Genomic DNA, 26,509 nt, shown 5'->3' with positions numbered 1-26,509 from the left:
GTAGTTCTTTCATTCACCCTGACTGTCTCTCTCCCTCTCTCTGTCTCACCACCCTTTTCTTCTCCCTTACCCAAACCCTCCCATTCGTGTTGATCCTCTCTCTCCCTCACACTGACCATTCCCTCATCCTCCCTCCCCCTCCCTGTTTACTTGCTCTCTCTCCCTTATCCTAACCCCTTCTTTCACTTTATTTCTCCCTCTCTCTCTCCCTCTCTCTCTCTCAGACCGCACAGCTGCCCACAGGGACGTGTGTTTCCTGGAGGTGGATGAAGGTCTGATCTGCACCATGCCCAGGAAGGACATTGTGGTCACATACTCTCAGTGCTGCTGCCACTACGGGCGTGGCTGGGGGCCCGAATGCCGCACCTGTCCAGAAAGGAACTCAGGTGAGCCTCGTGAGCTCCAGCCCAAGACCAGCTGTGCACCCCCCGACCCCCTCCTGCCACTGTTGATTCAGCTGTAGCACCAAGCATGTCCCCCTTGCCTGACAGTGCCACCCATTGGTGGTCCTGCCATCCCTCTAAGTCAGCGGTGCCCAACCTTTTTTGTGCTACGGACCGGTTTCATGAAAGACAATATTTTCACGGTCCGGCCTTCAAGGGGTGGGGGATAAATACAACGAAATAAAATGGTACGACCGGCATAAAAACAAATATAAAGTGCAGAAAAAATACAACTCACCATAACGCTGAATCAGTGGGAGCCCTGAGCTTGTTTCTTTGCAACGAGAAGGTCCCATCGAGGGGTAATCGGAGACAATGACACCCGAAGTGTGTTCTGCATGTCTAGTCTACTCCGTAATTTTGTTTTGGTTGCTGTCACTGCAGAAAACCCAGCTTCACCGTGAGAATCACCGGTCGCGATGAACCCGTATTTTAAGTAGGACTCCTGGTATTGTCTCTTAAATGCAGCTTTCTTTTTCTTGGTAGGCTCTTCTTCTGTCTCCTCGTTGGGCCTTTTCCCCTTTGCAAAGAAGCTCTCCAAAGACGTTTGTTTTTTACTCATGTTAGCTAGCTTGTGGGTTTAATTTTGGGGGTATCACGTGTACCGAGACAAGCCTTGACAAGTCTTGACATGCGTAAAGCACGTAGGCAAAACGTTTTTCCAAAATAAAACATCTTTCAGACTGATCAATAAAATAAGGAAATAAAATAATAAATAAATAAAATAAAAATAACTGATAGGAAATAAAATAAGTTATTTATTCTTTCTGTGCGGACCGGTAGCAAATGACCCACGGACCGGTCCCGGTCCTCGTGTGACCGGAGTCATCTTTGCTTGGACATATTTAATTTGGATTGGACATTTATGTACTATAATTCATATGTTTATATATACAACCATTTTTTACAACAAACCGGTGTCAACCAGCGGCAGATGGGTTCCCCCACTGAGTCAGGTTCTGCTCAAGGTTCTGCTTTTTCCTTGCCACTGTTGCTCTAGGCGTACTCTTGGGGGTCGGTTCTCTGTAAAGCTACTTTGTGACAAAGCCCCTTTATTAAAAGCACTGTACAAATTAATGATAATATTTACATCAGTGGTCCTCTCTCCAGGGTTTGGAGAACCGCAGGGTGTGCTGGTTTTTGTTGCTACTCAGCATTTGGTTGACTTGACTTGATAATTGATCAATTAAAGTGGTAATTACGCAGTTAACTCCCCTCACCTGGTCTCTTGGGTCTGAATTGGTTGCGAAAACAAAAACCAGCACACCCTGAGGCTCTCCAGGACCAGAAGCGAAGACGACTGATTTACGTAGCGCCTTCTATAATCTCAAAGCTATGCACGAAGGGGGAGGCTTATCGCAAATGACACCACATGCACCTCAGCCATGCATAGCAGCCATTTTGCACAAACATCTGTTGAATTGGAGTGGGTGGGATTTAAGACAGTTACGCTTATGGATGCATTGAAACCCAGCTTGTGACTTCAGGTGAAAATTTACCGTACTCTTTTACCATTTACCATGTGATCTTTATTGACTATAGCGAGTCAGAACCATGCTATGACATCAGCTCAGACCTGCTATTCTCTTCAAGCCTACCGGGGCAGGGGTAGAAGGAGTTTCTAAGCTCTCAAATAGCTTTAGCTTTCACTGTATGTTGAATTAATTGTCTAAACCCTGAGGAAACTATATTGGGCAGATGTTGCATCAGCTTTTTTCTGTTTAATTGATGTTTCAATATGCTTTGAAAAAGGTATGAGAAGAGTCTTACGAACCTTAGAGTCTTAAGAACCTTAATTTGTCTTTGCTTAACATTAGACTCAATGATCTGCGATTGTTCATTCTAATGCCATTGAGCTCGTATTAAGAAATTCTGTCTTTGTCCATTCAGTGATCTTCAACCGTCTGTGTCAGATGCACTTAGAAACAGAGTCAGACGGTGAGGGCGATTCCCTGGCAGCTTTCACCCACTACAATCCAGGCAAGTGTCTGCCTCCCATTCTACACTAACTTCTGTCTGTAGCGTGTTCAATAAGTGAACACAGTCATGTGTTTACCACTATGCTATGCTAGCATGATGTTCCGGAAGTAAATGCTGAAACATTGCTTGGCAACCATGGTGAAATAATGTAGTTTATATTGATTGGTGATTTTCTGTCAAGTAGAATGCAGTTAGTTACTCTGGAGAATACTACTTGTTGAATGTTTTTACTGTTATGGCTTTCTTTTAACACAGTGTCTGACACTTATCATTTCTTCTTTTTACCATTATGTATTTAATCTGTCACACCCTCATAACCTTTTAGGTTTCTCAAGATATGCGAATAAACAAACAAACAAATAAATGAATAAATAAATAAATGCTGTTTTCATACAGTAGTAGTAGTATTGATGCTTCTCTTAAATCGGGGGTGACTGGCATGAGATATGAATTATTAATGGAAGACCAAGTCTCATACTGAAGTTTTAAGTAGCTTATTTGCCGGTTAAGAAATTTAGTTAAATATGGAAAGAGAGTAGCCAGTAATGACATATTGAGCAGTTAATTAAAGTGAATCCAAATGAATGAAAAATATTTAAAATATGTGAATATCAACATATCAGTCATTGCCATGATATACCTTGGCAATGGGGGTGACAGTAAGAGCAGTCGTCTGGCAGTCGGAGGGTTGCCGGTTCGATCCCCCGTCCGGGCTGTGTCGAAGTGTCCCTGAGCAAGACACCTAACCCCCAAATGCTCCTGACGAGCTGGTCGGTGCCTTGCATGGCAGCCAATCGCCGTTGGTGTGTGAGTGTGTGTATGAATGGGTGAATGAGAAGCATCAATTGTACAGCGCCTTGGGATAAAGGCTCTATATAAATGCCAACCGTTTACCATTTTTCTTTTATCACTCACTACTTTTTTGGCTGTCACTCTCTGTCTGTCTGTCTTTCCGTTGGTCTGTCTTACTCCCGTTGTTTCTGGCTGTGAAGGAGACAGCTCAGAAGAGGACTCGGATGAGTGCAGCTGTGCTAATGGCCGCTGCGTCAGGTCCTATCTTGGCACCATGTGTGAGTGTAACCCGGGCTTCCGACTGGACCACTCTCGCACCCGCTGCGTAGGTATGTTACCGTGACAACGTGCCGCACCTCACTACGATCTTAATCACAGTTTTCTTAACAGAAAATGCTGTTATTTTGTTAAGTCTAGAGTTTAATAACCTATTTTAAAATAGAGGCCTGGCAAGACAGCAGCAATTGCTATTTGACACATGGAATATTCAATGTGTCAAACAAGAAATTTTCCAAAAAGTAATTTTAAATATACAATTAGTGCCAAAATAAATAATCTAATAGTGGTCACAGTGACGTGTGATATCAGAATAATAATGTAATGTAAAAAATACTCCAAATGTGCGTTTGTGAAAGTACAGTATGTTAGTATAGCACATTAGCCATCAAATGCATGCTTGCGAACACCACTGGATTTGGGATGGTATTTGAAAAGAAATGGTGAAGACCTCTGCAGTCCCCAGTAAAGGGTGTAATTCAGGTCAAGAGGACCAGCTTGTTGAATGAGATGAGTGGCTCATGGTGTAGTGCTTGTAATCTGGATCTACTGGCGGAGTAATGAGTGGTAGATTATTGTTAGACCCTTGAGCTAGCACTTGTTGTACAGCATTTTTTCTCTACATTCATACATGATGTTTGGCATAACATTCATGAGTCATTTGTGAGTTGGAAGATGTCCTATCTTTCCAATGGTGTAACTTTTAAGTTGGGATATTGGTGGGGGGATTGAAATACTATCACCCTGAGAACTATAACCATCTAGCGAGGTGAGGGGAGACATTTTTTCAAAGAACAGCTGTGAAATGATCACTTCTGGTGAAAATACTACAAATTACTGATCAAAATGGCTGGGTGTTTGTCGTGGAAAATATTGGCCGAAGTGGCAGAGCAGTCATGCAAAGTTGTTGAAAATCACAGAAAACAAAAAAAGTGGAATAAATCAGTTTTTAATGTTAATTTATAAAAATAATTAATAGATCTCATCCCCTTGCAAAAGAGATTTTGATCTCAATGGGACATTTGTGGTTGAATACAAATGCCCAAAAAGGTTTTTGATTGCCAGCTTCTATAGGAAATGGGTAGGTTGGTGAATTAATTGCTAATAAATAAATAAAATAATTTGGTCCATCACAAAAAGGAAGAACATGCTGTTTTGCCTTTAATTGAACAGAATGTTGTTAGAAATAGAGTATGTTCAAATTGCATTACTCAAATAAAACATGGTTAACATGTTACCATTTTTATTTTAAAGTTTGTTTCGGTACTATATGCCTGTTGTCATTAATGTTACAGTAACAGGGGAAGGAGCGCTGGGTATCAAGAGTGTTGACAGGGATGAGAACATTGATCCCAGCGCATTCCAGAAACTGTATTGACGTACTTGCATCATCTCTCAGCATTTAGCACATCCCCCATAAAGCACCTCTCTTCCTGCTCCTCACCACGTCTCTCTCTCTGTCTCTCTTTCCCATTGGTCAGATATTGACGAATGCAACGAACCCGGCCTGCGCGTGAACTCCTGTAAGAACGCCCGCTGCGTCAACACCATGGGCTCCTTCAAGTGTCTCTGCAAACACGGCTTCGTCCCGGCGCGACGACCCAACATATGCGTCCGCACCAAGGCCCTATAACAGGGCCTCCTCCCCGCCCCAGCCGGGGGTGCCCATGTCACAAGCACACCAACGCCCACGCCGAGCCGCCCAATCCCACTCCTTCCCTCTGCTGCTTTACCGGATGAAACCCGACCATAACTGTGGATGTGTCTTTTTTAGTTTTGAATACTTTCAAACCGAACTGTTACGGCACATCAGCCTTTTTCCTTTACTCCCCCCCCCCCCCCAATGTTTTTGTTTCTCTCAAACAAAAATTCTTGTCATATTTCTTCCCTGAATAGGTGTGGATACATGTTGATACAGACGCACTTGGCTGTGTCTCCAGTTGCGGTTCTCTAGAATAAGGCTTTCATTGGAAACGCAGTGTTAATAATGCTATTTCTGGTAGAGGAGACGCCATAGCTGGCTCATGCCCCGTATCCCCCAATGCCTGTTCTGCTTTGTCACCACTTTCTCACTCCTCCTCGAAGACAGATCGTTTGGCATTTCTCCGACAGTAATAATAGACGATTCCCTATATTTTTTTTTACCCCTTCGGCTTCTTTCAACAGCTGATGTATCATTTAAATCTAAATGACCAATTTGGTGAAATAGTCTTTTCTACTCAAATGATTCACACTTGTCATAAACCAATGTGGGGCAACGCTAAGATGGAAGGTAGACAGGAGCTGTTAGACATTTCTGGATTGTCCTTTTGTCTGTACTCAAGCTTTGTTTTCCATGAGATTTGTGGCCTGGTTTTTTACCTTTCTGCTACATTAATGAGTGGTATGTTCTTGACTTCTGAAGCAATGTCACACATAGTGTTTGAAAACCTTGGCACTTCACAGAAACCAAATTGCAAGGCAATTGTAATCTGAACTGAAGATTGGAAAGAAATCTTGAAGAAACCAAGACATTTTTGTTTGTCTTTGTTATTTCATTATTATTATTATTATTATTATTATTATTATTATTATTATTATTATTATTATTATTTTGTTTCCATTGAGAGTTAGATTTGCACTTTCTGTTCCACTTGTAATTCCTGAGTTTGTATCTCTGGAGTTGCACTGTATGTATATTGTCATCCTCTGGCTTTTGGTCACCTTAGATCTCTGTTTAGAGCAGACCAATCACGGACCAGATCGTCTGCCGTCTCTTTGTTGTATATGAGACCAAAAGTTGAAATTCCTGGATCCGGTTCAGTTGTCCCAACTTGGTCCTGGTGTATCTTGGGTACCTGAGTTTTAGGCCTTTTAGTTGGGACCACTAATCCAAATCCATCATGAAAAATCTGAATGTAAATTTAGCTCTTTTTGTTTTTCAAGGTTATAGTATGATTTTTAAAAATGGTGCCTGAAGAAATGTAAAAACAATTACATTCGCTGAGTGCAGAAGGCAATGTAATGATCAGTTCGGTTGGAGAGTTTATCAGTTGACACGGATGCCACCTTCAGAAAAAAGGCTGATAATTGATGCATACAGAAATGGATTGACTATCAAAAGACTGTGGAAGCTTGCCCTCTGTGTGTAACAGGAAAATGACTCTGGCCCCAGGATAAAATAGGGAGCTTTGATGATAAAGAAAATAAAATTAATGAAGTTTGTGAGCTGGACGCTTGTTTTCCTGTTAACTTGAAATGAATTTTGAAGGGCACTGCTGGTCTCTACAGCAGCTATCCCCTATGTTCTGAAATATACAGTAGCATATGTATGTGTTATATTTGATTGTCCATCTTGCACACATCTGAGTATTTACGAGTGACTGAAAAATATGGAGGGTGTCCCAACATAAATTCCATAGAAAAATAGTGTAATCGTATTTTGACCAGTAGATGGCAGCACAGCTTAAAATCCCGCAGTTTATTTGCTTCGCAGACCTACTACATTTAAATGAATGTGTGTGCTAATCCTATTAATCAAACTCACTATATCAAGTATTCCACATTCATTCTTCAAAGAAAATAGCCTGTCTGTGTCATTTATGTCTGAAAACATGCAGGAGTAAAAAGTTAAAATACAAATGCAGCATCAGTATCATCATAATGCCAAGGAATACATTTGATACGGCACTCAAATGTGGAAGGCCAAAGGCTGTAGCATCACATTTTTAACACTGGAAACAGGAATTCTACTGTAGGTTAATGGTGTGGCCGCTCAGAGTATGGTTGTGATATACGAGTACAAGCCGAGGAGGTCATATCCCTCCTCAGTACATTTCAGTGTTGTCTGGACATCATAGCACATCATACATGCATGCTATAGGTTATAATTTCACTTGTGTATAATTATTTTAGTATTCGGGGTATACTAGCTGCCAACCTAGTATGCTACTTGGAAAGTTGATTTGCTGTTCTAGGGTTCAAGTTTTATCTATGTGATCAGTCTCGGACTTGGAACTGTACCTTCTCTGGGGTCTCCAACGCACTTGTCCCTGGTTCTGATTTGCACTTTATTCTACGTCGCTCTGGATAAGAGCATCTGCTAAATGACTGTAATGTAATGTAATACCAATTATAATGTGTGTGGAGATCAGCATAGATGCAAAGCAACAGAATTTATCCCACATTATCGTCATATTCAACTAAAGCTACACAAACAACAACAATAATTTAAAAAAAATTGTAATTCTGTAATAGCTGTGCACTCGCACGCTTGTGGGTTGTCTGTCATCACTTCTTTTTTTAGTAGGACTTTCGTGAAATCAGGGTCAAAAATCCAAAGATAAGGAGTTATGTTGTTACAAAAATAAAAAGTGATGAAGGCCCCCTCAGGCCTGGTACTGTACCTTGTTAAAATATAATTAGAGCAGTCTGATAAGGAGGAGCAGCAGGAGGCAGATTCCTCTTTCTGTGGCCCAGAGGCGGGACAATGTGGGACAGGCCTGCTGAACCCAGATTAAAGGCAGACCAGTGACACTGAAGAGTCCTGCAGCTGTTGCCCTTTGCTACTCCAGTGCATGGACACCCGCACCTAATACTCACGACTCGCACACTGATGCGAATGACACGGCGACATTCGCTCGGGAGGTAAGAGTGGTCGTCTGGCAGTCGGGGTGTGTTGAAAATTGACACTTAACCCCCAATTGCTCCCAACGAGCATGCGTCCTTGCGTGGAAGCCTGTCGCCGTTGTTGTTTGAGTGTGTGTGTGTGTGTGTGTGTGTGTGTGTGTGAATGTGAGGCATTCATTGTAAAGCGCTTTGTGTAAAAGCGCAATATAAAATACAGTCATTCACATTACAGAAGCCTTTGTAGCCTTGCGGTTTGGACCCTTTTTATTTTTGTTCTAATGGACTACTGTGTCTGTACCTAAGTTGCTTAATTGCTCCAGTATGTGTTCTGATTATTAATGAATGAAATATATGATCTTCAGGTTGAATCCATGGTCTTTTGTAAAGCCAGTCTTCGAAGATTTTGTTTCAGAACCGTGTTAAACAGCAGCTCTTCTGACAATTTGCTGTTATACATATGTCCCCTCTGTGAATATGTGTGCGAATGTAACAGCAGTCACAGAATGTCAAAAGTACTAAAAGTCATTCACTTGAGAACTGTACACAAATGAAGCCTGATGTAGAGTTGGTAGACATTTGCAAACACAGTTGTTGTAACAAGTCAATTCAATTTGATTACGAATTTGGTTTGGTTTCAATATTTCAATTCCCTATTGATCTAATCAATATGGCATCCTAAGTGGGACACCCTAAGTGGAGCACACAGGGTTTTTGTACATCCCGTACACAGAACTGTGTGGAAATAAACCAGCCATTTTGTGTCAAAGGATCTCCAAATAATTATCTCTTAATTGTACACTGACAGCATTGAATGGGTCTCCAATTATAGTCAGGTAAAGGACTTCTGGAAAGGTATTTTATGAGGGCCTTTTAAGAACCAAGAACCATTATTGTGTCTGCATCAGATTATATACAAGTCACTCCTTGTTCTTTTGACAAAAAGAAAAACCGCATACAGAAATCACAATGTATGGAATTGTATTCCTTTTTCATAGCTCCCTGAGAAAGCTTAGACAATATATTAGCAAGGCAGATTGGGTTAGATGTCTTGCATTATTCTTACAGATATTATGGTGTCAACGTCCACAGTCCCCTCACTGCATCTCCTCTCTGTCCTGGTTTCATTTTCATCTAATTATTCTCAAAGTTCAATGTGGAACAGGAAGGTGCCCTTGAGCAACTCATTCGGTGGGGGAGGGGGAAGTGAGTGAATGAGAGAGAGAGAAAGAAAGAAAGAGAGAGAGTGAAAACCCCAGAAATAGGCTGTCCCAGAGAGATGGTTCAACAAAAAAAGGACTGAGAAATATAAATATCTTTTAGTAGGTCACCCAGACTAAAAAAGAATAACCCATTGAATACTGCCTTCAGTTGCAATGGGAGCTCTGATGATTGGTCTTATTAGTTTCTATTTGGCTGATGGCCTGTGAGGAGAGATGGCACAGAACATTCTTTCTGCTTTTATGTAACATTGTAGGAGAAAATTCTGATACCATTATGCTTTAGTGGGAATTCCAGTTACTCAACAGAAATATGGGCATGAAATGCACCAAGAACTCACTGGTTTTAGTGGCTGGTCACCAGTCCAAGCACATGACTGCAATCCTTTTTCATCCAAATTGAAGGAAGTTATTTTTAAAAACAAGGTTAATGTGGTTACTGAAATTAATCTACAATAATAATGTCCCTTTCCGCCTCCTCTCGTTCCCTGTTTATCTCCCTTTTCTTTCAGCTTTTTTTCTTCAAGATGGGAATGACATTTCCTATGGCGACGTTACATTATTCTCTTCTTTTTAATACAGTATGTCGCAAGGAGTATGGAGGGAAATTGAAGTATAACTTCTTGACTATTGTGACTGGAAAATGGAAACGTGCACAGTTAGACTAGAAACACGCATTACAGATGCTACTGTAATGCTTCTGAATTATGTAGGTCATAGGTGGCCTGAATCACTTCTAGGTTGTGTTACAAAGTATTACCATTGCAAGCAACATACTGGAAAGTGTAGGTATTTTGTGGGATATGGTTCAAATTCACAATACAGCTCATAATTTTATCAATTTTAGCTTGATTCAGTCTCCTGAAATTGCTGAATATGGAAGGGGACATCATTTGACTGACGTCCTTGGCTAGATGTGTAACATAGTCCTAAGTGAGGAGCATGTACTGTATGTGTAGTTACATATACATTTTCTCAATTAAATTAATTCACAGACACACAATAAACATACACATATCTCATATTTTATCTCTTGCTCTTGTACAGTATACAGTGGTCTAACCTGGCAGGTCAATTCAGGTGCCCATCCAGATGGATGGCACCCTAGGCTAATGTCCTATGTCTACCTATGTCCTATGTCTTGAACCAGTTCTGGTTCTATTAGTCTATTGATGTTGTGTTACTTGGTTACACTGAACAGCATCTTTGCCATTATGAAAATCACTTTTGATGACGGTTTTATGATGAAAGGGCCTCAGACGCATTCATTCCCTCAGCCCTTAAACACTGTACTCGTATTGGGTAAGACTAAGACAAAAGTGGTGGATATCATGTCAAAAGGTAAAAGTTGGAAATTAGTCAATATTTCAGTCAAGAGCATTTTACCCAGTGCTGTTAATGAAAAGAACAGCTTGACTGAAGAAGCAGGGGGCTTTACACAATGCTTGACACCTTTGCATTTCAGGCAAAATTGCATACCTATCTGGACAAAATTCCCCCTTATTAATATTTCTCATGCTCCTTTCTAACAGAAAAGTCTGAGAATACCACTGATAACCTAATATCCTGTAAAATGTAATATTGTACATTTATATTATGCTATACTGTATATTCATAGTCCAGGTATAGTCGGCATTACTGTGTGTATCTCAGAAAATAATTATTTTGGGCAAGCACTCAAACCATGTGTTTATAGTCTCCACATCGCAGAGCAGGAGGCCAGGGAAATGAGACACTAGGCTGGGGGAGAACAAACAGGGAACCAGTAATTACAGTCAGCCACTGCTGTAGTCGGCTGTGTATTTGCAGCCACAAGCTGCACAAAACCGTTTGATCTCCTGACTCCAGAGATCTTTTTCCCCCCGCCTCTCTGGGGGGTATCTCCAGGGTCACTTGCTATAGCCATGAGGGTGAGCTTATTTCCACCCTACACACATACATGTACACATGCACACACACACACACACACACACACACACACACACAAACAAACAAACACAAAAAGTACACACAAGAACTCACCAAAAAATATGCAGACAATATAAATAGAATGTAGTTGCACTCAGGTTTACAAAGAAACACACACACAATTATTCTGGGAATACATGTTTTAGAGTGAACTGGTCTATGACAGAGTACAGTATATTTTTAATCGTTAGTTCAGGGGGTAATTGCAATGGAATTTGGATCCAGTCTCCACCCAACCCCAACCCCCCTGACACAAGAGATGCCCCCTTCCACACCCCCACTGGTTGGTCTTGTCCATAGTGAGAGGACAGAAGGGGTTTAGTGCAAATTGCTGCAATCTGCAGAAAGCAGGCCTGTGTAAGCAGTGTGTGGGCCAGGCTCTGGCTGCCAGTAGGGCCCTGATATCCTATACTCAGCTCTTTCTCTTTGTCACACTGGATTTCGGATAGACACTGTTTTTATGTTTGGAAAAAGGAGGGGGAGGGGGTGGTCGGGGATGGGAGTTGGGAGCAATGACCATGTTAAGCATCGGTCAGACGTTCCATTTTGTTTGGTGCGTGCCATGAAATGTGAGGTGAGGGGGATTACAGACAGAAAAGGGGGCATACGTTTCTGTTGCTGACCAGTTTGGTTCTGGTTCCAGGACCCAGAGCACTTGTCAAAAAGCTGTAAATAAGACACAAAGGTGTATGTAGCATCTCTTGAAGAGACAACAAGTCACACTGCAAACCAATGCAAGACCTGTAATTGTGCTCCGGCTTGGAAATCTACATTCAGAGAAACAAACCCTCCAATAACATGCAAAAATAAAGAAATATATAAAAATAACATTGTCCTTTATGTCACCTTCGGGCATATCTCCATCACCAGTCACCATAGCGTGAAGCCACAAATGGCTGTCACATAAATAAGTCATGTAAAACAGCCTCATATGTCAGGCTCAATATCGTTCTCAGTAAACAGTTACAGTTTTCACTGTAAAGTGGCATTACTCAGCCAAACTTGTGGGGATGTGCTTTACTTATAAACCAATGGAGAGTGAATACTCAATCAGAGAGAATCACAATCTTATATGGCTGGGAGTCCAATTGGAGGTGATGATTCACAAAGTGAACATTCTCTGGTGGTGCTGTCTTAAATAATATACACACTCAATCAAGCCACTCGACTTGCAATTTACAGCTACGTACTTCGCAGTTGAAAAAGCCAAAGCACCACTCAAGTTGACGTGATCAAAAGTTTGAAAAAGCATCCATTCATACAGTGAATATATGTAACTGCTTTGGGGGATTTGATTAGAAATTCAGTTTTTTCAGCATTGAGTTTCAGTTGAAATTAAGTTAAAATCTGTATTCAACTTTCAACTCTCAAAAAGCCACAATTTCAAAGATGACTCACCAAAAGCTTTCAGTTTGTGAACATCTGCAAATAGTTTTTGTATGCCAATTTAAATAAAAGGAGCAGGAATCGAGGTAGCTATAAAACATGTTAGCTAGCTAGATAGCACATCTCCCTTTATTATAAATATCACAGAAATTGGTGTAAATAGTCATAGTGCACGATAATTTCCGGACGATCCAGATGCCTTGGTAAACTTGCCACACACCGAAGTGGGAGGAGAGCCACTACTTGGGGTGTGTCAGTCAAGACTGAGTGGCTCATTGCCATTTTGGTGAAGCTTATTGCAATTTTCCAGTCAGATGGGTCCATATTTCACCCTTTTGCCACCCACCTGCTCAACCCAGGTTCAAGGCACAAGTTTCAGTCATTGACAATTTTTTGTTGATAGTATGCTGATCAGTTTGTCTTTGATATTGATAAATCCCACAAGCAGGAAAATGCACCAGTTACATTGTATTTACTGTTAATTGTTTTTCTCTTCTTTATACTTTTAATTCCTGTATTTACTTCAGTTTTTAATTGTTTGTGGCTATATCAATATCAAAGAGTCAGATAAACAACAAGACATGTTGTTATAATTTTTTTGTCTGGAGGGCAGGCTACATCGATAATAGGTAGCCTACAAGTTCAAGAATTTGGGTCAAGTTCAAGTAATCAAGGAGAATGTAGCATACGCAAGTTTTCCACTGGAAAAAAAAATAGCTCAGTTCAGTTTAGTAAGCCATATTATTCATATGAATTAATGATATAAGTGTACGTTGTTTTTTTATTTTGTTTGAGCAAAAGTTCATACCGAGTCCTTCACTGCTGGCTTGTTAGCCTGAGTCATGATCTTTCCTGGTTTTATTTTGTTCAGTAAAACTTGAAAGCAATACTTGAAAATGTGTCAGTATTTCTTAGCTATAGAATAACATGTTTAAAGTTTTGAGCTACAGGTTTAATGACAAATTAAAACTAGTCCATAATAAACATTTAGGCAATGTTTTATTGAAATTCTGACAGAAGAATTTCAAACAGATTTCTCTTATTTATGAGATTCCTTAGAAGTCAGTTTTTAGAAGAAAAATGAATAAACATCAGTCTGCACCGGCTGCAAATTAACTTTTTGGGAGAAACATCTGCCTTATCCTCGTCTTCCATTGTATTTGTAGTGACTATGGAAATTACCAATACAACCGATTTTAATGGTAATGGAAAGAGTTTGATTTGATTGGATTTGAATGAATCAAGGTGCACCACATCCACTGATAATTTTGTGAGCATAATTTTGTGAGTCCATTTTTCCCTGCGCCCCTGGCTTGACTGTGAAAATGGCAACATTTAATTGCCCCGCCTAGCACGTCAAGCACCTTGCCAGGTGACTGCGTCAATGTGCCATGCAATGTTGATTCCGGAAAATATGGCCCATTAAGTCTATTTTATAGCTTTAGACCATGAAACCCAGAATGCCACTATATCAGCCATTGTAATACTAGCAGGGCTTCAGAACATTCTGTGAATATCTAAAATATCTTTGCAGACACAAACCGACACAAACTAGGCAGAAAAAGGTAAAACCATGTGACCAGTCTTGTGATTTGAATAAGCATTCATTCATGAAACAAATTCAGTGATCACTATTTCATAGTGCTGCAGTGTTTTTCCAGACGCTCCAGCAAATGAGACTTCACATAAACTTTCTATGATCTACTTTTTTGTGTATCGGTATTTTAGTTTGGCTAGGTAAGCAGTGTTTGGCTAGTTAAGTTTGGTCACTTTTGCTTTGTTGTTTGTTTGTTTATTTGTTTGTTTGTTTAACAGGTAGCAGTTGAAATTGTACTTCCCTCTAGGGTCTTTCAGCGCACTTATCCCTGGTTATGGGTATGCACTTTGTTGTACGTCGCTCTGGATAAGAGCGTCTGCCAAATGCCATTAATGTAATGTAATGTAATGTAGATAATCACCCTGACAAATGGCAAATTGCTTCATCATCAACATACGTCTCAGCTGCAGATAGTTATTGTTCTTTTGGTTACATTGCTATGTGGTGCTTATTGATACATCTTTGTTTAACCAAATTCAATTGGGAATAACAACAACACTATAAACTCATTCTGTTAAGGGAAGCGACTTATATTATTTTAGCAATTAAATGCCACCACAGCATCCAGAAAATAGCTGTTCGCTAAATTGTGCTTCAAAGAATTCTTGTGGAAGGATTACTGGAATACAAGCCAAATGAGCCCATGCACGCCTATTCTACTTTTTGTTCATGAAGAGGAAGCAATGAAAGAAAAAAAAAAAGCAGTGATGATGTGTCCCAATTTACCTTCTAACAAATATGAAAGCTATTTCCAAAAGAGTGATGGAGAAATGCCTATTTCCTGCTTAAAAACTTAAATTTCATGTTTCTGTTATTGCAAGTCAAAGAGAATTGAACTGGGGGTGCATCACAAAGCAGGATTACTGAGTTTGCTATATTCAGTGAGCACTTTATTAGGTATTTATTAATTTATTTTTTGACTTATTAAGTCTTCTGCTGCTGTAGCATATCCACTTAGAGGTTTGACATGGCCATGTTCAGAGATGCTCTTCTGCATACCACTGTTGTAATGCGTGGTTATTTGCATTACTTCGATCATTCTGGCCATTCTCTTCGGACCTTTCCCATTAACAACGCATTTCTGCCCGGGGAAATGCTGCTCATTGGATTTTTTGGTTTTTCACACCATTCTCTGCAAACTCTGTTGTACGTGAAAATACCAGGAGATCAACAATTTCTAAGATACCTGTCTGGCACCAACAACCATTCCAAGTCACATTGATCACATTTCTTCCCTATTCTTACATTTGGTCTGAAACACAGTTGAACCTCTTGACCACGTCTGCACGCTTGTATGCATTTAGTTGCTGCAACATGATTGGCTAATTCAATATTTGCAATAACAAGCTGGTGTACAGGTCTCCCTAATAAAGTGGTCGGGGTGTTCAACAAGTAAAAGTTGGAACCTTTTCAAAACTTGAACATGGACTGAAGTAAAAACAGCTGCTCTGGATTTTACTTGGTGAACTTCAGCTAACTCAGTAATCCTACTTTGTGAAATAACCTCAGTGGTTTATTCAAACACACACACAAGCTTCCTATAATTTTATATCAGTCTTTCACATTGCTGTGGAGGGCTGAATTTTAGCCCTCTCTTTGCAAAACTGCTTTATTTCAGTAAATTGGTAGGTTTTCCAGCATGAACAGCTCGTTTCAGGTCCTGCCATAGGATCTTGTTTGGATTCAAGTACAGACTTTAACTAGACCACTCCAAAGCCATTTCTACAGCTCTGGGGCTCCACTGAACCACAGTGAGAGCCATTATCTTTAAATGGAGAATACATTAACAGTGGTTAATCTTCCCAGGAGTAGCCAGCCTGCCAATTTTTGGTATCCAAGGGCATTGCAATAACTCATTCAGGAAGTCACATAAGTTCCCAGAAGAACATCCAAAGAACTGCAGACCACTATGGTCTGTGTACACAGACACACACTCACACACAATATTTGCGTAGAGGTTGCCTTTTCATTTTATTGGTTTAGTCAGTTGCAAAAGTAATCCAATGAAGACTGAAATTGGGAGTGTTTTTGAGGTACGCTACTGTAGAGGCTATGCTCTGACCGGGTGTTTCTTACACAGCAGCTTAGAGGGAGAAGCAGATGGTGAGTACAACACCCTGAGGCCATACTGCCTCATCCTGTGATGTACGGAAAGGAGGACACTCTTTTCATATCAAACAATGCAGCAACGACACACACCAATGAGCAAGCATTTCAACCAACTTTTATCAGATCATAGTGAAAATCCTATTTCAGAACAGAGGTTTATGGAACAGATGTCATATTCCTAATGGGCTGGCTGTGATGATAATGAAAGGAAAACAAATGACAAATGTTGCAGAACCTTGGAGATTTGTTAAACTATTTATATGAACCAGAAGCTATGCAGTCATTCTGAATAATTACTATACAGTTATTATGGCTATGAATTATACTGGAGTTACATTTAGAGTCTTGGATAGTAAGGCTCCTTGTAGCCTTTTTGATACAATTAACTATGGGTTGCACTTTACTAAGTTATTTGGTATTACTGTTATGTGGAATGGACTGTCATATCTGCTCTGCAAATAACCCTGGAGAAGGACATTGGCCAAATACTACTAACTAATACATGCTAATACATACATGTCATACAGTCACCCAAATTATGCTATTGCTAATTGAATTTCCTTGATACAAAATATTTTCTCCTTTGAAAAAAAACAACATAGAGATATTTTACGTCAGGTTCTGTGTTTTCTGTTATCTGTTTTGTCAAAGTCTTTAGCATTTCTGTTCATTTTTACCCTCTGTGCACAACGTAGTCTGTCGGTTCATTCATTCCCGGTCATACGTTTCACCTGGCTCCCACTTCCTGATTGTTTCCCCCACCTGATTGTCATTTCCCTCTTGTTACCTGTATATAAAAACCCCGTTGTTAGTTTAGTTTGTTGCCAGACTGTTATGTGTCCCGACCTTACTCTCCAACTTAAAAAAATAAAATAAAATAAAAAAATGTATCTCTGTTTTGACCGGGTTTTTCTGAGACCATTGTCTCTTGTTCTGTTTTGACCCATAGTTTATCGACCCTGTTTCACTTTTCGGTTTTTGGTTCTGTTTTTGTTTGGACTGCCCATGTGATATTGACCCTTTGCCTGTGACATCCATTGATGAAGTCGTCTTGGATTATCAAGTATAGAACCTTTTCCCCTCCAGAACAGCCTGAATTCTTTGTGGCATGAAAAGTCCTGGAAACATTTATTTTGGATGTTGGTCCATGTCTCCATAGCATCACAGTTCCACCAGATCTTTCGGCAACACAATCATTCTGCAATCCTCCCATTCCACATGATCCCAAAAGTGCTACATTGGATTGAGATCTAGAAACTGGGCAGGCCATTGGAGTAAATTGAAGTCACCGTCATGTTTGTGGAACTGGCTTGAGATGATGCATGCTTTGTAACATGGCACATTATCCTGCTGGAAGTATCCTTTCTAAAAGTAGACTGTGACCATAAAGAGATGCACATGGTCAATAACATGCTTGCATTCAAATTATGGGGCCAGTGTGTGCTAAGAGAACATTCCCCACACCATTAGATGACAACCACCAGCCTGCGCACAAATCAGGATGGATCCATGAATGCGTGCTGTTTATGACAAATACTGACATTCTGCATGTTGCAGCAGAAATTGAGATTCCTCAGATGTTTTCCCAATCTTTAATTGTCAAGTTTTGGTTATCATGTGCTCACTGTAGCCTCATCCTCCTGTTCTTAGCTAACAGATATGGAACCCAAAGTGGCTTTCTGCTGCTGTAGCCCATCCATCCTTCAAGGTTTTCTGGGTTGTGTGTTCAGAAAAGTAATTTTGCACAGCACTGTTATAAATAACAGTTTTTTGAGCATTTGTGGCTTTTCGGTTAGCTTGAACCAGTCTGTCCTTTCTCCTGTGACCTCTCTCATTAACAAGGTGTTTTCACTGACAGAACTGCAACTCACTATATATTTGTAATTCTCTGTAAACTTAGCCATTTCTAACGCTTGGTCACACAAATAAACCTGTTAGATGCAGCCACATGGTGGTTTCCTGTTTTGAGAAGAATGCTATTTGTATTAACCAGCAGGTGCACCTAATAAAGCGGCCAGCAAGTGTATAATTGGGCCAATATCTCGCAGTCATCATGTTTTGTTACCACAGTAGCATACTAGGCTACAAAATAATGCTATCAAGCAAAATAGACAATCTTTCGGAAATAGCCTGTATAAGGTCGTAAATAGCTCCAATAAAGTAGTTAAACTCGTTAAAAATCGATGCAGGCTATTAACTGGATTAAGTTATCCGTCGGTCAACTGCCGACTTCACTCTCACTGTACCTCTCTCCTGATCCCGTAGGCTAATATCCATCCGCCAGCCAAGTAATGTCAAACATGGCATGGACACAACAGGATGCTACACATGTTTTAAGGTACCCACATGCATTCTGGCGGGCTTTTGAGAGAGTAAAGGGAATAGAAAGAAAAGGAATCTGGAACTAACAAAGCCTAACCCTCGAAACGACTCCGACTCAACCATAAATTGTGTGATTAATCCGTAGCCTAACGTTAGTGTAGGGAGCGCTGAACCTTTCAACGCGGTCCTGAATGTGTGACAAGAGTATAGGTCCCCCCCTCCCCCGTGTCATTCAATCTTTGAACGGGAGAACGGGACAACGGCGGAGGACAGGAGAGCGGGGAGGCTACCACCAGCTAGTTATCACCGAAATACAACCGCTTCCATTTGTTGCGGGTTACTGATATTTCCTTAGAGGGATTTATTCATGTGCCCTTACATGCTGTGCTGCACTAGCAGCGCGAGTAAGAGAGACACAAGGATACGGATTGAACAGATTTAAGGGAAACGGCTCTGTCTGGGTTTTAATCGTTTTTTTATTTAGCCATCTATGCGATTAGATTTCTGCGTTCTAAATCAACGACATTTGACATCTTTTGTGGGTCTCCTAAGAAAATAGAGCCTCGATAACGGGTAAGCTTGATTCTCTCAAATACATTTGATTTGAACATGCCATCGAACAGCACAGTATGGCATAAGATATGCTTTTGAGAATTTTCTCGTTTGATTCCCTGCAATTACCTCACCATGCTTTTGCCCATTGTCTCGGTGGTCCCCCTACGAGCCGATTCACTCTGACGTCTGGCGAAATTAATAACATTAGGCTGGTGTACATAAACGGCAGCAACCTAGCTATCTTGTTATCTTAAAAAAGCAACATGGTCAACAAGCTTATTTTTATCGCATCCTTGAACATTATTGTAAACAAAAATAAAGCTAAACGAATTCCGCCGTGCTCCGGTAGGTATGTTTCGGGCACGGTAGCTGCTCTCGACAAGCTAGGCTATGTTTATTTATCACACAAAGTGCAATGCATTTTGTGAAGTGGTCAGGCTATAAACTATAGGCTACTCTCGTTATGTCTTTCTCAAGACATGTATTATATATGCACAGAAATGATACCTGGATGGCCAACTGATAAAATCAAGTTTTTAATAAACAGTAGGCTATTTAGTAGCCTATCAACCGAACCGTACACATTGCAACATGTTGCGACATTGGATTTATTTTAATCTGTCCTGCATGAGACGAGGGGACACGGATTATGTGGGATTTGCAGACCATTTCTTTCTAGTGTTAATGCTAATCATTGCCGAAGAATCTTCTAATTTACCCACTCGCTTCCCTGTAGGATTTTTCTTTATGTACGTGGTTGCCACAATGCAGTTGCCTACCGTTATGGAAATTATGCTATATCTTCTCGTCTTTATTCATGCTTTCGACCTGCGCCTGTCGGCATCCATTCATCCTGCATTTTCCTATATGGTACGCTGGGTCAAACTCGTTCCACCAACTAGGCAGGCTACATAGATCTGTAGCCTAATTTCACTATCATCAGAGAGAAGGCTGTAATGGGCAAATCATTTGAATGGTGATGTTGAATTGCATGATATTGTACAGGCTGTGAAGTCCGCTCTGTTGGTCCAGGCTTGGCACAAAGGATAGTCATAAAAAAATAGTTTTTTAGATCCCGCACTCCACCACCCCGTGTCGCCTACTCGATGTGCGGAACAAACCATTACCTTTGAAGTGCATTTCCTGAATTATACAATGATCTAAAAAGTTATTTTGTTGATGTGGCGTGTGACAGACGTATTGGTACCTTCAGGAGCCCTTATACCGTCTTATTGGCTGGCTGATGTAGGTCATTAGGCTTCCTTTGTTACCGCACTCAGACACTGGCGGCGCGGACCCCATCGACCTAGCAGGTGGATGCCTTTTGGGGCGGTTTTTCTATTCAATTTTATTACACTTGAATTTAAAATAGTCGTTTTAGTTTTAGTTTAGAATAATTAGCCAACAGAAGCACGTTGGAAGAGGTTTACATGCGTCTTTGTGCGTGGTAAAAAGATACATAAAACCATATAGGCCCAAGTGTTTATTTTCACATAAGCCCTTTTCCGTTGCCAATGTTTTGTTAAAAGTTTCTTAAAGGCTAATCTATCAGTATAGAATATTGTGGATATGTGTTAAGTACAAGAGAGTATTGAAAACATTAAACTGAGAGCCTTCAGAGAAGGGCAATATCAGAAGTATTGTGGAAAGGGGTGCGTGCTGCTTTAGTTGACATAAACCATAATAAGCAACACTGAAGCTGCAATTTTGGCAGGAAGTTTATTACACAGCTGGGGAGACAGATTGCGATTTAGTGACGGAAGAACGATATGCACTAGATAGAGCAGACACATGCACTTTTACCATGTGAGATGTAGGACGAAATTACGTTCTTAAAGGGGACCAGACTGGTTAACACAACAGTAAGTAAGATTGATAGCTTTAAAAGAAATTCTGGCAGCATCATAGAGGCAATATAGGGAACTGAGCAATGTATAAGGAAATAAGTGAAAAAGAACATTTAAAAGCAGAAACCAGAAGGAAGAAAGGAAGATCAGAAGTGAGAGAATTGAATATGGGGGAAAAGGACCAAAGCTGGTACAAGGACTTTTACAGAATATTCTGTAAGGGAGTGATTGAATAAACAAGTCAGAACTCATGTGTTATAGTTATAAATTCTAATTTGAGGGAAGCAGCAAAGAGTCAGGGGTGACCCTTAGAAGTTGTGCAGAACAGGGATTATAACATTAAATTAAGAGGTTACTGAAGTAGAAAGGAATACAAAGTCAGATTTGTGTGGGTCAGTTTAAGATGGAGGAAGGAAGTGCCTATGTGTCTATGTATTTGAGAAATATACATTTTACAAAAGTGCTGAACTTTAAATTAAGCATTTCCTCCATGTTTTCAGGTTCTCAATATGTTTTAATACCGGTATTATTCCTTGAAGGAAAGTGCTCCCATCACTTATGTTCAGGAACCTCAAGCAGGCTTAATAGTAGCCTACTTAATTATGCAACATTTTATTAACCCTCTGGGCATCCTAAAAGGAAAATAATAATGCATATTCAATGCATATGTTGTTACTTATGTTTATTGTGGTATTAGTATGTAATATAATACAATATAATGCACCGAGTATAGACTGACATGTTTTCATAAGCTTTACATCTATGATTTTATAATACTCTTTGCTAGGCTCTTCCAGTCCTCTGACTTGGCATTCTAATACAGTTCTCATCAAGCTATTTACCAGCATCTCATTGGCAGCATAATGAAAGACTTTGCAAGGAACCAGGGTGCTTGAGGCAGAGAAAACATAAGGACGTTTTATCGATATGTGGACATGGTTGACTGACATAATACCCACACATGTATGTATCATTAATTTGGAAGTTGCATGAAGGTCAATATGCAAAGATTCTTTCTGTTTTTCCCAACTACCTCAGCAAGAGTAATATTTCCAGTTATAGTAGTGCTACTGTAGAAAGCAGGATGTAAAATGTATTGTTCTCTGGGCGTTGGTATTTGTCTGCAGATAGTGAGTGTGACACTGTTTTTGGGTGAATTGTTCATTTCAAACCAGCTCTTCATACTCTTTAGCGTTATTCTAATGGCTTCTTCTTCCTATCTACCTGTGAGTGTCTTGCTATCCAGGCTGAAACTGCAGCTCTTTGACTGACCCCTGGTATGGTACAACTTGGGGACAGGAACACAACCTCACATAAAACAAATATACCGTGACCCTAAATTGTCCCAAGTGGACTTACACAATATCAGAAAGTTTCACTGGTGCAATTAAGCAATTAGCTGAGCCGAAATGGAGTCTCCTGGCCGTGCTGTCCTGTCCGGCTGGAATGTCAGTGGAGCAGCGATTGAGTGATGGAAGCTGGGGAATGTAAACAGGGCCCCACAGAGTGCTGACACTCCCAATCCCTTCCATACAAACTTGTTTCAACTCCTGTCACTCACACAAATGCATTGTACTGCGATGGACCACGGCGAAGCAACTATGCCGTGTCATCACTATAACTACCGGTGTTATTGTTCATGTAATGCGTGCGGTTATTGGTGCAGTATTCTCTGTTATGTTTTAACTTCTCAGTCCCTTCCACATTCAGAGGCAATAGCAGGTTATGTGTATGCTAGTGCATATCCTTCCTCTTTTCTACCAACAGATTCACACATTTGGTTTGTTTTCCGTATTAGTTACAGTGATTGTGCAACTGTTGGCTATCATGCTGAAAGAAACCTGCAGAATATTACATTCTTAATAAAATCATGAACCCCTCTAATGTCCTGATTTAAGCCAAACTACTGGCAGCTTTAGTGTTATTGGTTTCATTTATGAAGCAGAAGAAAACATTTCCATGTAACTGACATATTTTTAGTGTAACACGCTTAACCTTCCTGGCTGAAGTACAGGGAAGTCATGCTTCAGTATTGAATTCAGTACCTCACATGCACCTAACCTTCTGCGGAATAAAATTATGTTTTCTGCTGGATATTTAAGCAGCTCTCATATTCCAAGCAATTTCAAGATTCCATTTCAAAAGACTCAGCAGAAAAATACCTGTCAAATGTAAAGACAGATTAATGTTGTGCTGAGGTTTTTTTGGGCTTAATTCAGATATCATTCTAAACATACAGTACAGGGCAACTTTTAAGTACTAAGGTTAAATTTGAATGAAAAACCAACCTTCGTTTTGTAGATTTTTCTCTGAAACGAAATCATCTGGAAAGTAAAGAACTTGGAGATTTTTACATTGATGTGTATGGTTTTGCCGTCATGTTTTTCCAGCTAATTAAATGGTCTTTACAGTAAAAATATATGTGCATATTTTGTCAATATTTTGTCTCCAACATTTTTATAGTTCAAACAGCAGCCGCAATTGTATATATTACCTGCAATTAGTTGAATGACCTGCAAATATGTGGACCAAATACTTTTTACTTTAAGTCTGTATAAACATTTCATCTAGGGTACAAGGATGGACATATTCAATAGAGAATTCCAATTTTTGCAACGTTTGACGGCTATAATATCAACAGGATTAATTTTGTATAGAATAGCCTAGAAAATGGTTTTCAGACAAATGTCATGTTAAGGTTGGCATGGATGTAGTCATACTGCTCTCTTCACTGTCCTCCGATAAATTTGATATACAGTATTGTGCAAAAGTTTTAGGCAGGTGTGAAAAAATTCTATAAAGTAAGAATGCTTTAAAAAATAGAAATGTTAATAGTTTATTTTTTATCAATTAACAAAATGCAAATTGAGTGAACAGAAGCATCAATTCTTCTAGGTACACTTGCACAAAGTCAGGGATTTTGTAGGCATATAGTCAGGTGTGTGATTAACCAGTTATACCAAACAGGAGATAATGATCATCAATTTAATATGTAGGTTGAAACACAATTATTAACTGAAACAGAAACAGCTGTGTAGGAGGGTTAAAACTGGGTGAGGAACAGCCAGACTCTGCTTCCAAGGTGAGGTTGCTGAAGACAGTTTAATGTCAGAAGTCATACACCATGGCAAGACTGAGCACAGCAACAAGACACAAGGTAGTTATACTGCATCAGCATGGTCTCTCCCAGGCAGAAATTTCAGGGCAGACGGGGGTTTCCAGATATGCTGTCCAAGCTCTGTTGAAGAAGCACAAAGAAACAGGCAACGTTGAGGACAGTGAACGCAGTGGTCGACCAAGGAAACTTAGTGCAGTAGATGAAAGACACATCATGCTTACCTCCCTTCGCAATCCAGCAGTGCCATCAGCTCAGAATTGCCAGAAACCAGTGGGACCCAGGTACACCCATCTACTGTGTGGAGAAGTCTGGTCAGAAGTGGTCTTCATGGAAGAATTGCGGCCAAAAAGGCATACCTCCCGACGTGGAAACAAGGCCAAGCAACTCAACTATGCCCGAAAACACAGGAACAGGGGTGTAGAAAAATGGCAGCAGGTTCTCTGGACTGATGAGTCAAAAATTTAAATATTTGGCTGTAGCAGAAGGCAGTTTGTTCATCCAAGGGCTGGAGAGCGTCAAGGGCTGGAGAGCTGGACAAGAATGAGTGTCTGCAGGCAACAGTGAAGCATGGTGGAGGTTCCTTGCAGGTTTGGGGCTGATCAGAATTAATGGTCTCCTCAATGCTGAGAAGTACAGGCAGATATTTATCCATCATGCAATACCATCAGGGAGGCATCTGATTGGCCCCAAATGTATTCTGCAGCAGGACAATGACCCCAAACATACAGCCAATGTCATTAAGAACTATCTTCCGTGTAAAGAAGAACAAGGAGTCCTGGAAGTGATGGTATGACCCCCACAGAGCCCTGATCTCAACATCATTGAGTCTGTCTGGGATTACATGAAGAGACAGAAGCATTTGAGGCCTAAATCCACAGAAGCTAGTTCTCCAAGATGTTTGGAGTTCCTTCAAAAGCTGTGCGCAAGTATACCTAGAAGAATTGATGCTGTTTTGAAGGCAAAGGGTGGTCACACAAAATATTGATTTGATTTAGATTTTTCTTTTGTTCATTCACTTCTTCTGTTCATGCATTTTGTTAATTGACAAAAATAAACTATTTCTATTTCTATTTTTTAAAGCATTCTTTTCACACCTGCCTAAAACTTTTACACAGTACTGTATAAAATGAAATGGCCTTTAATACAGTTCGTCATGGGCCTTGAATTCATTGAGACTAATAGGCAAATTCTTGTCTAGGAATGCCAAGTTTTTCACCCCAGATGATCCAATGGATTTATCTTTTTAAATCTTTAATTACAAACAGTGACAACAAATTGTCAGCTGCTTAACTTAGAGATATAATCTTATTTTGGGAGTTGTTCATTCAAAGGTACATATATTTACTGGTATATCACAGATATACTGTCAATGAAGATAAGTTCCAAATAGATTTTTTGATGCCTGGGTCCTGGGTAAGAAAATAACAGTGAAGAGAAAAGCCAGAATTAAATACAGAACAAAGAGTGAAGGAAACAAAGAGAGAGTTCCCAAGAACCAATATGGAAATTGTATGGTATTTTCCCCCTGAAATTCCTTTTTAGGAAAGCGGAGATATGTGTCTGCATAAGACTCTGCATTAATGCTTATTTGTGATCCCACAATGTGTCTTGTGATTCAAACATAATCTCCTTTTTTAACGTGCTCCATGAACAATATATAGCTAAATCAGAGATTGCGATAATGGAGGATTCTGCATTCTATAAACGCAGATGTTCTTTTTTTAAGATTGCAATGGGCGATGAGCGATGACCCAGACATGAACCAGACATCAAAGTAATTGCTCCTGTTTCTTTACTGTTTTCCAGTCATCTTTGATGTCTGACATTGTTTATTGATCATAATTTCTACGCAGCCCTTAATCGCATTGCAAATTCAGAGAGAAAAAGCATAATTTGAAAAGTCAAAAATGAGATGATATGCTCTAGGCAGCCTTTTGAAAATAATGCTTTTCATTAGTTTTCTTTGCGTGTCAGCTTTGTATTGTGGCCTGTTGAACTACGGAATATCAAAAAAGTATATCACCGCATGAGGTGAAAAAGAAGGCTAGTAGTACATTGCATTCTGTATTAGTTTGTGATAAGTTACCTCCTCCACAACAAGCCGTTAGGAGTTGGAATAGTTAGGACGATAACAGGATTGGCATTAGGTAGTATATTCGTAATCACAATAAAAAATGTGTGCAATTTTATAGTAGAGCTGGAGGAGGCTATAGCACATGTGGAAAATGTATTCCAAAGAAACCTATATAGCTTTTTAATTTTTCTGCCTAAAATCTATTTCTGCCTCCGCC

The 26,509-nt window shown here is 40.0% G+C and overlaps 2 protein-coding genes across 4 annotated transcripts in view; both read left to right on the top strand.

The window, feature by feature from the left end:
* The window catches only part of ltbp3 (latent transforming growth factor beta binding protein 3), a 40,331-nt gene extending 35,014 nt beyond the window's left edge, over positions 1-5,317 (top strand). For all 3 annotated transcript variants that reach the window (XM_061249123.1, XM_061249122.1, XM_061249121.1), the window contains 4 exons: positions 225-386; positions 2,334-2,423; positions 3,416-3,544; positions 4,973-5,317. In XM_061249123.1, coding sequence (XP_061105107.1) covers positions 225-386; positions 2,334-2,423; positions 3,416-3,544; positions 4,973-5,124 — 533 coding nt within the window. In that variant the 3' untranslated portion in view covers positions 5,125-5,317. The remainder of the gene's footprint in view (positions 1-224; positions 387-2,333; positions 2,424-3,415; positions 3,545-4,972) is intronic.
* A 13,633-nt stretch (positions 5,318-18,950) lies between these two features.
* Positions 18,951-26,509, top strand: part of sptbn2 (spectrin, beta, non-erythrocytic 2) — a 79,173-nt gene continuing 71,614 nt past the window's right edge. The window contains exon 1 of the mRNA XM_061247953.1: positions 18,951-19,271. The gene's annotated coding sequence lies outside the window, so the exon portion shown is untranslated. The remainder of the gene's footprint in view (positions 19,272-26,509) is intronic.

The sequence above is a fragment of the Conger conger genome, chromosome 7 (assembly GCF_963514075.1).
Source record: "Conger conger chromosome 7, fConCon1.1, whole genome shotgun sequence".
In the NCBI taxonomy this organism is placed as follows: Eukaryota; Metazoa; Chordata; class Actinopteri; order Anguilliformes; family Congridae; genus Conger; species Conger conger.
The sequence above is the reverse complement of the archived record's forward strand: the minus strand, read 5'-3'. Positions and strand labels throughout refer to the sequence as shown.